Source organism: Oncorhynchus keta, chromosome 13 (genome assembly GCF_023373465.1).
Source record: "Oncorhynchus keta strain PuntledgeMale-10-30-2019 chromosome 13, Oket_V2, whole genome shotgun sequence".
Classification (NCBI taxonomy): Eukaryota; Metazoa; Chordata; class Actinopteri; order Salmoniformes; family Salmonidae; genus Oncorhynchus; species Oncorhynchus keta.
Window position 1 is genome coordinate 15,590,330 of NC_068433.1, and position 15,305 is coordinate 15,605,634.

General features: G+C 42.6%; 1 protein-coding gene across 1 annotated transcript; it reads left to right on the forward strand.

Moving 5' to 3' along the window:
* The first annotated feature begins 10,386 nt into the window (after positions 1-10,386).
* LOC118392620 (G-protein coupled receptor 26-like) lies at positions 10,387-14,617 on the forward strand. The gene is made up of 3 exons (XM_035784666.2): positions 10,387-11,462; positions 11,655-11,768; positions 13,886-14,617. The coding sequence occupies exons 1-3, from the start codon at positions 10,795-10,797 to the stop codon at positions 14,121-14,123; spliced, it is 1,020 nt and encodes a 339-aa protein (XP_035640559.1). The 5' UTR covers positions 10,387-10,794; the 3' UTR covers positions 14,124-14,617.
* The last annotated feature ends 688 nt before the right edge of the window (positions 14,618-15,305 follow it).

Below are 15,305 nucleotides of genomic sequence, written 5' to 3' on the forward strand. Positions count from 1 at the left end.
TGTTGAAGTCTGTATAGTCGTGAGTGGTAGAGTTGAAGTCTTTATAGTAGAGAGTGGTAGCGTTGAAGTCTGTATAGTAGTGAGTGGTAGTGTTGAAGTCTTTATTGTAGTGAGTGGAAGTGTTGAAGTCTGTATTGTAGTGAGTGGAAGTGTTGAAGTCTGTATAGTCGTGAGTGGTAGTGTTGAAGTCTTTATAGTAGAGAGTGGTAGCGTTGAAGTCTGTATAGTAGAGAGTGGTAGCGTTGAAGTCTGTATAGTAGTGAGTGGTAGTGTTGAAGTCTTTATAGTAGAGAGTGGTAGCGTTGAAGTCTGTATAGTAGTGAGTGGTAGTGTTGAAGTCTTTATAGTAGAGAGTGGTAGCGTTGAAGTCTTTATAGTAGAGAGTGGTAGTGTTGAAGTCTTTATAGTAGAAAGTGGTAGCGTTGAAGTCTGTATAGTAGAGAGTGGTAGCGTTGAAGTCTGTATAGTAGTGAGTGGTAGTGTTGAAGTCTTTATAGTAGAGAGTGGTAGCGTTGAAGTCTGTATAGTAGTGAGTGGTAGTGTTGAAGTCTTTATAGTAGAGAGTGGTAGCGTTGAAGTCTGTATAGTAGTGAGTGGTAGTGTTGAAGTCTGTATAGTCGTGAGTGGTAGTGTTGAAGTCTTTATAGTAGAGAGTGGTAGCGTTGAAGTCTGTATAGTCGTGAGTGGTAGTGTTGAAGTCTTTATAGTAGAGAGTGGTAGTGTTGAAGTCTGTATAGTAGTGAGTGGTAGTGTTGAAGTCTTTATAGTAGAGAGTGGTAGCGTTGAAGTCTGTATAGTAGTGAGTGGTAGTGTTGAAGTCTTTATAGTAGAGAGTGGTAGCGTTGAAGTCTTTATAGTAGAGAGTGGTAGTGTTGAAGTCTTTATAGTAGAGAGTGGTAGCGTTGAAGTCTGTATAGTCGTGAGTGGTAGTGTTGAAGTCTTTATAGTAGAGAGTGGTAGCGTTGAAGTCTGTATAGTAGTGAGTGGTGCCCAGTGGCTTTGGGATATGACTTGTGCATTGTTCCCCCGTTACGTAACAGTGGCCCACCACTTCACAGGGGCCAGTCGGAACCAGGAACAGAGTGGCCATGTCTCTGTGGCGTTGATGGATATCTTGATGGATGGCTTAAGTGGCGTGGCTGTCAATTGAGTTATTCTGTGTTAGATGCAGGCCAGTGTATAAGTGCCCGCTAGGACATCTCCTCCCCCTGGGTGGCGTTGTATACTGTACGTTGTGAAAAGGTAAAGAGGGAGATGGGGGGAGAACGAGCAGAGCAGATGTGCAAAATGCTTATTATGAGAAGAGCTGAGGGATGTTTCTTATAATTTTTCTTTTTTACTCTGCAGCCCAGTAAATATGGTGTGTGTGTGTGTGTGTGTGTGTGTGTGTGTGTGTGTGTGTGTGTGTGTGTGTGTGTGTGTGTGTGTGTGTGTGTGTGTGTGTGTGTGTGTGTGTGTGTGTGTGTGTGTGTGTGTGTGTGTGTGTGTGTGTGTGTGTTTGTTTGTGTGGGCCTGTGAATGTGGGGGTAAACAGGTGGTGAAATGATAACACTCCTACATCTCCGCTGAACAACAGAGAAGTGAGAGGAGGGCTCTTTCAAAGCACACCTGCTCTGCCTTTGTTCCCCTTGACAATTTACTGTCAGAGGTTGTAAAAGCCAAATAAAACAGAATTTCTCAGAACAACGAGCCCACAGAAAACAACGCTAGACTATAGAGGACCGTGATCAGAAACCAGTGCTCAGGTAACATCATCAAATGTCACTTGTCAGGCATTAGTACTCAATCATAATGAAATGACACTTGTCAGGCATAAGTAATCAATCACCATTAAATCTAATCTGCAGTCAGATTAGATTCATAGAATTAGATTTCTATTCTTAAAAAAACATGACTCTATGATGTAATGCAGACAGAAGAACAACATTCATCTATGTTACATGGAGCTCCGTTCGACATAATGATATAATTGCAGGGGGTTGTTAGGCCATAAGTCATTAAGTCATAATATGAATGGGATCAGTATCGTGAAGAAGATAACAGCGTTGACATCCCGTACTTGCATTCCACTCCCTCTGTTGCACCACCAGATGTAATATAGCCTACTGAACTTTTCTTCAAAGGCAATTAACATCTGCCAAATATTTCAGGTGGACAATCGGTATTTCAATCTGTATTCAAACAAACACATCAAACTTTGACGGTCTCCGTGCGACCGTTAATAAAACTCTCAAAACGTTGTCACTCCCACACAAATAGCGTTAGACATACATAATCCCAATGGCCTCATTATGTCATTACACCATCCCCTTTTTAAAGCTGTTTAGTGGTGTTTTCTCCATCACTGGTCTATTTTTTTTTAATGAGGCCCTTTTCATTGCCTTCTGCAGAAGCTGTTTGCGCTGCCTGCCTGCATGCCACTCCTGTCTGCTAGTTGGTGCCTGGGCTGGCTTCAAAGAGCTCCTGTCTCCTGGTGATAATGAATGCAGCGTGTCTGCCTCTCTGTGCTATGGCCCACTGTCAATCTGTTCCCACAATCTCCATTTACACACTGTTACTGTAAACTCACTGAGCTCTGAGCTCAGCCCTCATAGTCCTCTTTCACCGTGTAGCTGCTACTCGGTTTTCCAGTTACCTTCGGAGTTGTGTTAATTGTGTTTTGAATGTCTTTTGTTGTCCATTTTCCTGTCAAGTGTATGAGGATGTTCAAGCCTTTAATCATATAAATGTTTCAATGCTCTTTGAATATAGTTAGATTTTTTCACTTCCATGCTGGCTGTTAATGGTCAGTCGCTGAATGTACTCACTTCAACGTCCATCATGGCATGAACTTATATCAACTCAATGCCCCACAGGGAACCAAGAGTACACAGTAAATATGGTGAGTCAGAAATGTGACCTAATTCTATCCAATTAAAATGACTGTCTGTATGATGACTCAACTGTTATGACCAGTCAAGGAAGAGAGTTGGCTAATGCAGACGTATGGTATTAGCCAGAGTTGACTGAAGAATGCAACACATAGACAGATGGAGAAATAAATGAATAACGTAGGTAAACCGAGTCATCAACAACAACAAAAAGGTTCCCTTTCAAAAGTGGCCACACTGTGTTATTGTCGGGTCGAAGGGATCCAACTGAAAAGGCATTATTTATGCCTCCTGCCCACCCCTACCTGCTAGCTCTCTCTCCACTCTGTTTGGTCTCCACATAAAAGAGGGTTGCCAGGTGAACAAAGCAATGGTTTGACAGGGCTTTGGCCACCTGTGGTTGACCAAACCTTTCAATCAGCAAGGAGTTGAGTGAGGCTGTAGTCATGCATGTAACTTACAAAAAACGAATTGGGTTATTAGAGAGAATCATACCTTATTAGAGGCTAGTGATGGTACCGTTCAATTAGAGAACTGTTATGAACGCAGTATGCAAATATGATTCAAATATGATGTGAAATGTTTAGATATTGGCTTGGTTACAAACAAACTTCTCTACCTGCGCCACTTGTCATACATACAGTATATTCTTCGTGCCACAGAATACTGTCAAAAAAGTTCCCCTGTTGCTTAGATACAGTAAAGATTAACACACATTGCTTCAATTTCACCATCTCAAGATTATGAGGGGTGAGCTGGTGACATAGGAATTTGAGACAACAGAGATACCTAAGAGAGGTCTCAAAATCTGTCTCCGTGGGAATAACAAGACCATAAAAGATATTTAGATCGACATCAAAACACAAATTCTTCTCTGACTCCTGTGTTGCCATGGGAACATGACTCATCAAAACAACTCACACAGCTTACCTGTAGCAGCTGGAGGCGACTCATGAGAGCTATTTTCACACTGCTTTGTCTGCCAGCACACTGTTAGGCAGTACTAAGCTTTGATTTTCAATAACATTTCACACCAGATGTCTCATAAAACACAGAAGAGACACTCACTCCAAAACTACTGGCTGGAGTGAAGGTTATATGGCTATTAAGACTATTATTCTGTGAGCTGAGGTACTGTGCTGTTCTATGATTGTTTAGGCTAGTTGGGACAGTTTGGGGTAAAATAATGATATGAAGTACTCTCTCAAAAGGTGAGAAGCAACAGTCAAAGGAGGGAGAACATGTAATGAACATGACAGGATTTCTCACGCCACATATCAGAGAGCCAATGCTGTTACACAAAATATCTATCCGTCTGAACATTCCAAATCAAATCAAATGTATTTATATAGCCCTTCGTACATCAGCTGATATCTCAAAGTGCTGTACAGAAGCTCAGCCTAAAACCCCAAACAGCAAGCAATGCAGGTGGAGAAGCACGGTGGCTAGGAAAAACTCCCTGGAAAGGCCAAAACCTAGGAAGAAACCTAGAGAGGAACCCGGCTATGTGGGGTGGCCAGTCCTCTTCTGGCTGTGCCGGGTGGAGATTATAACAGATGTTAACAGATGTTCAAATGTTCATAAATGACCAGCATGGTCGAATAATAATAAGGCAGAACAGTTGAAACTGGAGCAGCAGCATGGCCAGGTGGACTGGGGACAGCAAGGAGTCATCATGTCAGGTAGTCCTGGGGTATGGTCCTAGGGCTCAGGTCCTCCGAGAGAGAGAAAGAAAGAGAGAAAGAGAGAATTAGAGAAAGCACACTTAAATTCACACAGGACACCGAATAGGACAGGAGAAGTACTCCAGATATAACAAACTGACCCCAGCCCCCCGACACATAAACTACTGCAGCATAAATACTGGAGGCTGAGACAGGAGGGGTCAGGAGACACTGTGGCCCCATCCGAGGACACCCCCGGACAGGGTCAAACAGGAAGGATATAACCCCACCCACTTTGCCAAAGCACAGCCCCCACACCACTAGAGGGATATCTTCAACCACCAACTTACCATCCTGAGACAAGGCTGAGTATAGCCCACAAAGATCTCCGCCATGGCACAACCCAAGGGGGGGCGCCAACCCAGACAGGATGACCACATCAGTGAATCAACCCACTCAGGTGACGCACCCATTCCAGGGACGGCATGAGAGAGCCCCAGTAAGCCAGTGACTCAGTCCCTGTAATAGGGTTAGAGTCAGAGAATCCCAGTGGAAAGAGGGGAACCGGCCAGGCAGAGACAGCAAGGGCGGTTCGTTGCTCCAGAGCCTTTCCGTTCACCTTCCCACTCCTGGGCCAGACTACACTCAATCATATGACCCACTGAAGAGATGAGTCTTCAGTAAAGACTTAAAGGTTGAGACCGAGTTTGCGTCTCTGACATGGGTAGGCAGACCGTTCCATAAAAATGGAGCTCTATAGGAGAAAGCCCTGCCTCCAGCTGTTTGCTTAGAAATTCTAGGGACAATTAGGAGGCCTGCGTCTTGTGACCATAGCGTATGTGTAGGTATGTACGGCAAGACCAAATCAGAGAGATAGGTAGGAGCAAGCCCATGTAATGCTTTGTAGGTTCGCAGTAAAACCTTGAAATCAGCCCTTACTTTGACAGGAAGCCAGTGTAGGGAGGCTAGCACTGGAGTAATATGATCAAATTATTATTATTTTGGTTCTAGTAAGGATTTTAGCAGCCATATTTAGCACTAACTGAAGTTTATTTAGTGCTTTATCCGGGTAGCCGGAAAGTAGAGCATTGCATTAGTCTAACCTAGAAGTGACAAAAGCATGGATTAATTTTTCTGCATCATTTTTGGACAGAAAGTTTCTGATTTTTGCAATGTTACGTAGATGGAAAAAAGCTGTCCTTGAAATGGTCTTGATATGTTCTTTAAAGGAAAGAGATCAGGGTCCAGAGTAACGCCAAGGTCATTCACAGTTTTATTTGAGACGACTGCACAACCATTAAGATTAATTGTCAGATTCAACAGAAGATCTCTTTGTTTCTTGGGACCAAATGGTTGTGCCCTGTTGAGTGTGGCCCAGATCAAAGTCCAATTTTGGGGTGGAGTTCCCCTTTAAATATAGAATGCAAGGACCTCATTATTTTTAATGGATTGTTATTTTCCAGTCTTTCTTCAAGTCTTTGTTATGCCATTTGAATCTTTCAAGGTAGCTATTCAACTGACAAATAAACAAAAGGTTAAATGAAGTGTCACACATCTATGTATAGGCAGTTAAATGTCAGTATGCTAGACTTGGAAGCTGTTATGAGTTTATTGTTCTAGTGTCTGGGGTTTCAGGTATGGTGTCATACACTGCTCTGTAAGGTAGATATGCTATAGGCAGGCCATCTGTCCCTGGCTGCTATTTCCTGTAAACAATACACAGAGCTGCCAATAAACATTAGCCTACCCCAGAGCCATATATTTATATGCTAAATATATACATATACAGCCAAGAGTGTGCAAAGCTGTCACCAAGGCAAAGGGTGGCTACTTTGAAGAATCTAAAATATATTTTGATTTGTTTAACACTTCTTTGTTTACTACATGATTCCGTATGTGTTATTTCATAGTTTTGATGTCTTCACTATTATTCTACAATGTGGAAAATAATAAAAAATAAAGAAAAACCCTGGAATGAGTAGGTGTGACAACTTTTGACTAATATTTACATAAAATGTACAGTACATGGCTCTGGCCTAGCCTATGTCTATAGCTGCACTCCCATTGGCTACGTTTCTATTACTTTCCATTCAGGTTCGAATGGCATAAGATACACTGTATGTCAAATTACTGCCTTAGGATGGTGTTGATTGTATGTCAAAACCATTTTTGGTTCCAAGTAGAACTCTTTTGGGGTTCCATGTAGAACCCTTTAAACAAAGGGTTCTACATGGAACCCAAAAGAGTTCTACTTGGAACCAAAAAGGGTTCTACCTGGAACCACAAAGGGTTCTTCAGAGGGTTATCCTATGGGACAGTTGAATAACCCTTTTGGAACCCTTTTTTTATTAGAGTGTACTTTCATGTACTTCACAAAAGGCTTCTATGTTAAGGTTGCTACAGTATAGGTACACACCAACTGACATCCCAGTTACATTGTCAGCCTTCGGGGAATAACAGGGAAATAACGCCACTTCTTTTGGTCATCTGAAGCACGTTAGTTACTCTACTACGGTGCCATGTCTATTGGTTTGTGTGAAGCTCAACGATGGTTACAAAACAGCCAAAGTACATTGTCTCACACCTGAATGGAAAGAAAGCCTGAACACCGTGATTCACATTGCAAGCAATATAGAAGTGCAAACTCAATGCATTGAATTAACTGACAGACACCTCTTAATTTCCGGGATCCATTTTTAGTTGTGCCAACTGTGTGAATCCACCTGCTTGCTTAGGGGACATTACACATCCACTATTGATAAGTGGGGTGATGTCAACCCACTGGACACAGACGTCAATTCCACGTCTATTCCACATTGGTTCAGCGTAATTTCATTGAAATGGGATGGAAACAACGTTTATTCAACCAATGTGTGCCCAGTGGGAAGTGTGCAATCCCCATTAGACTAGCCTGTCAAACATGTACCGTCTTTTATGGATGTATGCACTTTCACTCTTCAGTAAGTCCTCATAGAACCAAGAAAGACCATCAATCAAATAGCAGAGCCCTCCTTTAACGAGGTCACCGTCAGTGTAAACTCAGAGCTGTTATTACTTCAGACCTGTTGTCTTTAAATAGCTGGGCTAACAAATCCAACTACGTGAACTGTGCAATACCACACACACTACCCCAGGACCCTTCAAATGGTGTCTCATTACTGCTATTGAGGAGTTATGTGAACTATAGTACCTTAACCTCATCGGGGCTGATGATATTACTAGTCTACAGTAACTAGCAGACTGGTTCAGAACTGGAAATGTTCAAGATTCAAGATTGAATACTTCATTGCCATACCAACTGAAGTGGTAGGGAATTTGGCTTAGTGCAGCTCATGAAAACCGGTACAAACGATTCATATTCATTTGCAGAGCCTATACATACAATAGCGGCAGTACATGGTAATGCATAGTGTATTTTATATTGTAACACTACATGGTATTGCATAGTGTATTTTATATTGTAACACTACATGGTATTGCATAGTGTATTTTATATTTTAACAGTACATGGTATTGCATACTGTATTTTATATTTTAACAGTACATGGTATTGCATACTGTATTTTATATTTTAACAGTACATGGTATTGCATACTGTATTTTATATTTTAACAGTACATTTATCATATTATTGATTGTAATGATAAGAGCCAGATGGACTCTGTGGGGGCTGGATTTGATTACGCCTTGTGGAATAATAACAAAAATTTCAAATACAATTGGACTAGCAAAACATTGGCTGATATCAGTCTGTTGTCCATTAAATCAAATCAAATCAAATTTTATTTGTCACATACACATGGTTAGTAGATGTTAATGCGAGTGTAGCGAAATGCTTGTGCTTCTAGTTCCGACAATGCAGTGATAACCAACAAGTAATCTAACTAACAATTCCAAAACTACTGTCTTATACACAGTGTAAGGGGATAAAGAATATGTACATAAGGATATATGAATGAGTGATGGTACAGGGCAGCATACAGTAGATGGTATCAAGTACAGTATATACATATGAGATGAATATGTAGACAAAGTAAACAAAGTGGCATAGTTAAAGTGGCTAGTGATACATGTATTACATAAGGATGCAGTCGATGATATAGAGTACAGTATATACGTATGCATATGAGATGAATAATGTAGGGTAAGTAACATTATATAAGGTAGCATTGTTTAAAGTGGCTAGTGATATATTTACATAATTTCCCATCAATTCCCATTATTAAAGTGGCTGGAGTTGGGTCAGTGTCAATGACAGTGTGTTGGCAGCAGCCACTCAATGTTAGTGGTGGCTGTTTAACAGTCTGATGGCCTTGAGATAGAAGCTGTTTTTCAGTCTCTCGGTCCCAGCTTTGATGCACCTGTACTGACCTCGCCTTCTGGATGATAGCGGGGTGAACAGGCAGTGGCTCGGGTGGTTGATGTCCTTGATGATCTTTATGGCCTTCCTGTAACATCGGGTGGTGTAGGTGTCCTGGAGGGCAGGTAGTTTGCCCCCGGTGATGCGTTGTGCAGACCTCACTACCCTCTGGAGAGCCTTACGGTTGAGGGCGGAGCAGTTGCCATACCAGGCGGTGATACAGCCCGCCAGGATGCTCTCGATTGTGCATCTGTAGAAGTTTGTGAGTGCTTTTGGTGACAAGCCGAATTTCTTCAGCCTCCTGAGGTTGAAGAGGCGCTGCTGCGCCTTCTTCACGACGCTGTCAGTGTGAGTGGACCAATTCAGTTTGTCTGTGATGTGTATGCCGAGGAACTTAAAACTTGCTACCCTCTCCACTACTGTTCCATCGATGTGGATAGGGGGGTGTTCCCTCTGCTGTTTCCTGAAGTCCACAATCATCTCCTTAGTTTTGTTGACGTTGAGTGTGAGGTTATTTTCCTGACACCACACTTACAGTGCTGTTATTCTGGATTTTGGAGTTCGGTAATAACAAAGCTGTTAAACTTCACTTTATGTTTGATAAAATATCCTGTACTTACATCATTGAGGCTGCCGATGAGGCTTATAAGGTGTAAGGTGGCACATCATCATCATCATCATCATCATCAGGATGGGTTTTTCAGATCCCCATATAACATTTACTTCATTAGCATCAGTGATTAGTTAATTAGTCTCTGGCATTTAAATGATGCTAGTAGGCTGCTAGGGATGTGCTCTACTTTCCCTCCAGATGAGGTAAAAGTCATAATTTTTATGGTATGCCTCTATTTGACATGCCCATCTCCAGTGAAATACCACATCATATTATAATGAAGGAATCTAACTATTGTGGCTGCGTGGTTTTAAGCAAGGAAGTTATGTGCCTTCTCTTCCAACCATTAATTCCTTATCGGCCATTACTGGTGATATGCATTTTTGTTTTTACTACTAAACACGTGAGACATATTTCAGTTGTAACAACCTTACACAATTGCTCAGGGTTCATGAATAATTCATAAGAGTGAAACAGATATATTAGCCTGTTTCCTTACTCGCCCCTCAAATGTGCACAGGGTGCCCTTTGGCCACGGGAGACGCGCCAAATTATTGGATATCCCTCATGTAGGCCTATCATTGCGGCATGTGTCGCTTCGCCACTATCAACTTGGGAAAGTGTCATCAATAGATACGGATGAAGGGAAGTTGTTTCTGTGAATGAAAAATAATCATATCTGTGTTCTGATGTGTATGACCTCACAAACACACTCGTAAAAGACTAAAATATCGAATGAATCACTGGAGGAACCAAAATAACTTCCCAATGTTGTAAATGGATGACGTTCTATTTTTCCTCACGTGATAGCTAATTGTAACATTAACATTCAAACGAATTTGCACTAGACAGGGCAGGCTCCAAACAGTCATCTGGTTTAGTACGCATGTTCTGCGCACAAAGGCAGTGGCGTGCGTCGCAGTCTCACTGTTTTCATGCTGAGGTAGTCGTAGAAGGGAGCGGAGATACGAACCATTTGCCCATGTGTTACCCAAACGCTCAGTTACACATGCCATCATATTCTGTTACAAATACTTGAGTGGCGTGGGAGTAGAAAACTCCATACGGTTAAAGAAACGAAATGGTCTGTCGCTCGTGGGGCGCGCGCGGTCTCTCCACTTCAGCACTCTGGACAGCGCTCCACCAACTTGGAGACGGCGAAACTTGTTGGAGTTAAATTCTGGAATGACGACCTTGGAGATAAACGACGGTGCAATCATGGTGGATATTAAGTGTATATTATCTACAGGTGCATGCAAAACGCAAGTGGACTTTTTCAAGTGAGACATGGACTTTGCAGAAATTATCTTCACGTTGTTCATTGTTGTGGTCGCAATTGTCTCGTTGTTGTCGAACTTGCTGGTGCTGCTATGTTTTGTCCAGAGCACCGAGATCCGCCGACAGGTACCGGGTATATTCATCATGAACCTGTCTTTTTGCAACATACTTATCACCCTTTTAAACATGCCATCGACATTGGTGGGGATTGTCAGAAACCACCAGCCTTTTGGGGATTGCCTTTGCCATACAGTGAGCTTTCTGGAGACCTTTTTGACTGCGAACACTATGTTGAGTATGGCAGCACTCAGTATAGACCGCTGGATAGCAGTGGTGTTCCCCTTGAGTTACTCCAGTAAAATGCGCTACAAGGACGCAGTGATCATGATGTGCTACTCGTGGCTCCACTCCCTCACGTTTTCCCTCATCGCCCTCCTGTTCTCCTGGGTTGACTATAGCCACATTTACGCCTCGTGCACATTGCATTTGAGCGAAGAGAGCGACAGGATCAAGTTTACAATTTTCACCGTCGTTTTCCACGCCAGTAGTTTCATGCTCTCCCTGCTGATCCTGTGCTTCACATATTTGAAGGTGCTAAAAGTTGCACGCTTCCACTGCAAGAGGATTGACGTTATAACCATGCAGACGCTGTTCTTGCTGGTGGATATTCACCCATCGTACGTATGGTCCTTTACTTAAGAGGTGTGCGATCAATTGCCGTTACAATGTGCAATGTTAGCTTTACAGTAAGCTATAGATTAAATCCTGGGGAAACATACTTACTGTAGGTGTTAATTTTTTAAAATTCAAATGTAGAATGTTTCGTCATTTATTCTGCTGGACTAATATCAGTTAATTCCTATTTTCAGTGTGAAACAAAGGTGTCTGGTAGAACAAAAGAGAAGGAAACAGAGAGCCACCAAGAAAATCAGCATTTTCATTGGGTCATTCATCATCTGTTTTGCTCCCTATGTTATTACGAGGTAAGTGGGTTTCCAGTCAAGGGGAGACAGGCAGCTGAACAAACAGGAGTGTCATTCACCTACCTTAAACACATCATTAAAGGGGTTATTATAGAGGTTATGAGATTAACACATCCCCAGGTGAACACTCTTTGATAATACAACTGGGTTTATGAACAGTAAAGGTAAAGGCTATCATCACAGGGTTTACTCTGTTTAATAACTTTGCCACCCCAGCAAAATCACAGAAAAATGATCAGCAACATTCAGTTGAAAGATGAGGCAGGTCTCATGTAAGGTTGAGCAATGCACAAATTAAGATTGGCATTCCTGCATATACTGTGGGGCAAAAAAGTATTTAGTCAGCCAGCAATTGGACAAGTTTTCCCACTTAAAAAGATGAGAGAGGCCTGTAATTTTCATCATAGGTACACTTCAACTATGACAGACAAAATCAGGGGAAAAAATCCAGAAAATCACATTGTAGGATTTTTTATGAATTTATTTGCAAATTATGGTGGAAAATAAGTATTTGGTCACCTACAAACAAGCAAGATTTCTGGCTCTCACAGACCTGTAACTTCTTCTTTAAGAGGCTCCTCTGTCCTCCACTCTTTACCTGTATTAATGGCACCTGTTTGAACTTGTTATAAAGTATAAAAGACACCTGTCCACAACCTCAAACAGTCACACTCCAAACTCCACTATGGCCAAGAACAAAGATCTGTCAAAGGACACCAGAAACAACATTGTAGACGTGCACCAGGCTGGGAAGACTGAATCTGCAATAGGTAAGCAGCTTGGTTTGAAGAAATCAACGTTGGGAGCAATTATTAGGAAATGGAAGACATACAAGACCACTGATAATCTCCCTCGATCTGGGGCTCCACGCAAGATCTCACCCCGTGGGGTCAAAATGATCACAAGAACGGTGAGCAAAAATCCCAGAACCTGCAGAACATGACCTGCAGAGAGCTGGGACCAAAGTAACAAAGCCTACCATCAGTAACACACTACGCCGCCAGGGACTCAAATCCTGCAGTGCCAGACGTGTCCCCCTGCTCAAGCCAGTACATGTCCAGGCCCGTCTGAAATTTGCTAGAGAGCATTTGGATGATCCAGAAGAAGATTGGGAGAATGTCATATGGTCAGATGAACCCAAAATATAACTTTTTGGTAAAAACTCAACTCGTCGTGTTTGGAGGACAAAGAATGCTGAGTTGCATCCAAAGAACACCATACCTACTGTGAAGCATGGGGGTGGAAACATCATGCTTTGGTGCTGTTTTTCTGCAAAGGGACCAGGACGACTGATCCGTGTAAAGGAAAGAATGAATGGGGCCATGTACCATGAGATTTTGAGTGAAAACCTCCTTCCATCAGCAACGGCATTGAAGATGAAATGTGGCTGGGTCTTTCAGCATGACAATGATCCCAAACACACCGCCCGGGCAACGAAGGAGTGGCTTCGTAAGAAGCATTTCAAGGTCCTGGAGTGGCCTAGCCAGTCTCCAGATCTCAACCCCATAGAAAATATTTGGAGGGAGTTGAAAGTCCATGTTGCCCAGCAACAGCCCCAAAACATCACTGCTCTAGAGGAGATATGCATGGAGGAATGGGCCAAAATACCAGCAACAGTGTGTGAAAACCTTGTGAAGACCTACAATGTGATTTTCTGGATTTTTCTTCTCATTTTGTATGTCATGTTGAAGTGTACCTATGATGAAAATTACAGGCCTCTCTCATCTATTTAAGTGGGAGAACTTGCACAATTGGTGGCTGAATAAATACTTTTTGCCCCACTGTACCTATGGGCAAGAATATTGTAGCAATGTTCAATTTATACATATTTATTTTGAAGAAATACTTTCATACATAATTTTTTCCTAACGTATAAGGCTTGTTGCCAAAGCTGGTTTTCTGGCCCATCCGTATATCCTAATTTATTCTATTCTACCTTGTAACCTTAGAGCCTCATGGCATTTCATAGAATACCAACTGAATTATCACCAAACACTCTCAAAAGCAAACAGAACAATTGCCTGCAAGATAAATACCATGCTTTGAATATTGGATAACTTTTGCCCTTTCTAAAAGGCTATTTGCGAACTCTAACTTGACCTCTGCCTTCTCCTCAGGTTGACCGAGCTGCTTCCCTTCGTGGGAATCAACCGCCACTGGGGAATTGTCAGTAAGTGCCTGACATACAGCAAGGCGGCGTCCGACCCCTTTGCCTACTCCCTCCTGCGTCTACAGTACAAGAAGGTCCTGGTTAGCGTTGTCAACCGGTTGCTGCGTCGTGACCTGTACCCCTCATCTGGCCACAACAGCTCTCTGGACACAGAGAACGACTACTCTCTCCAGAGGATCAGTTAATGTCACCATTATGGACATAACAAATATACCACAGACAGACAGACCCAAAATAAAGGTTTCCTCATGGAAAGAGGGAGGTGAGCGAGAGAAGGAAGAGAGCAAGAGAGAGAGATTGGAGAAAAGGGGATTGTAGGAAATAGGAGAGAGCGAGAGAGAGAGAGGGAGGCTGTGGGAGGGGAAGAGGTGGATGAGGTGGATAGAAGGAGACAGCAGAAAAACAGGTGGGGTAGACAGTGGAAGAGAGGGCAAGACGGATAGACTGCACAGAGAATGATCGCGTTCAGGGACATTTGCTCCAGACGATACTGATAAACAAGGGAGTCTGATGATCCATGATTCTCTGGTAGAACCACACACACACACACACACACACACACACACACACACACACACACACACACACACACACACACACACACACACACACACACACACACACACACACACACACACACACACACACACACACACACACACACACACACACACACGCACGCCCAGAGCCAGAATCAAATGAATCAATGTTATTGAATCAGCCAGGGGTTCGGTCGATTCATAAACTCCACAGACTCCACAATGCTAGTGGGCTTTTATAATATAATAACCTCTTTATAAAGGAGATGTCATAGCCACATTTACAGACTTTTTGACACCCGTATAGAATATAGGAACGTGCTATTAAGGTTATTAATCTCTCATGGACAGATGCACGTAACATAAATGGTAGTAGAAGCTGTTGACAGACTGTGGGATGCCATGACTAACGAGGAACTTTGTTCCGGTACGCTGATTTTTCATCACTGACCACTTGGACAAATCACGATTTTGCAGGTGCTCGCATCGTTCGAATTTCGGAAGGGGAGGGGACATTTTGGGCCACAGACTTGCCCGTAAACTAGCTGAGAGTTTTCATATAGAGGGGTGGAGACTTTGCTGGTCTTATTAATATATTTTATAACACGTCTCCCCCAGAACTTAATGGAGGATCTGACAAATTTCGCAAGATGTATTTTCTGGGTGTCCGAGGTTATGTACTGTCAACTGGACAGAGTGGAAGATGGGAAAGCTTTGATAGGCTGACCAGTAGCCATTCGGGCACTGGTGCAATTTCAAGGGGCACCAATTCATTTCTTGAAGTTAAAATGTGAACTTTTCAATGAATGGTACTTGCTGTGGCAAATG

Bases quoted from the DNA above. Each gene is read 5' to 3' on its own strand.
- LOC118392620 (XM_035784666.2), top strand. From the start codon at position 10,795: ATGGACTTTGCAGAAATTATCTTCACGTTGTTCATTGTTGTGGTCGCA. The intron at 11,463-11,654 runs GTACGTATGGTC...TCCTATTTTCAG, and splicing joins CTGGTGGATATTCACCCATC to TGTGAAACAAAGGTGTCTGG. The intron at 11,769-13,885 runs GTAAGTGGGTTT...CCTTCTCCTCAG, and splicing joins GCTCCCTATGTTATTACGAG to GTTGACCGAGCTGCTTCCCT.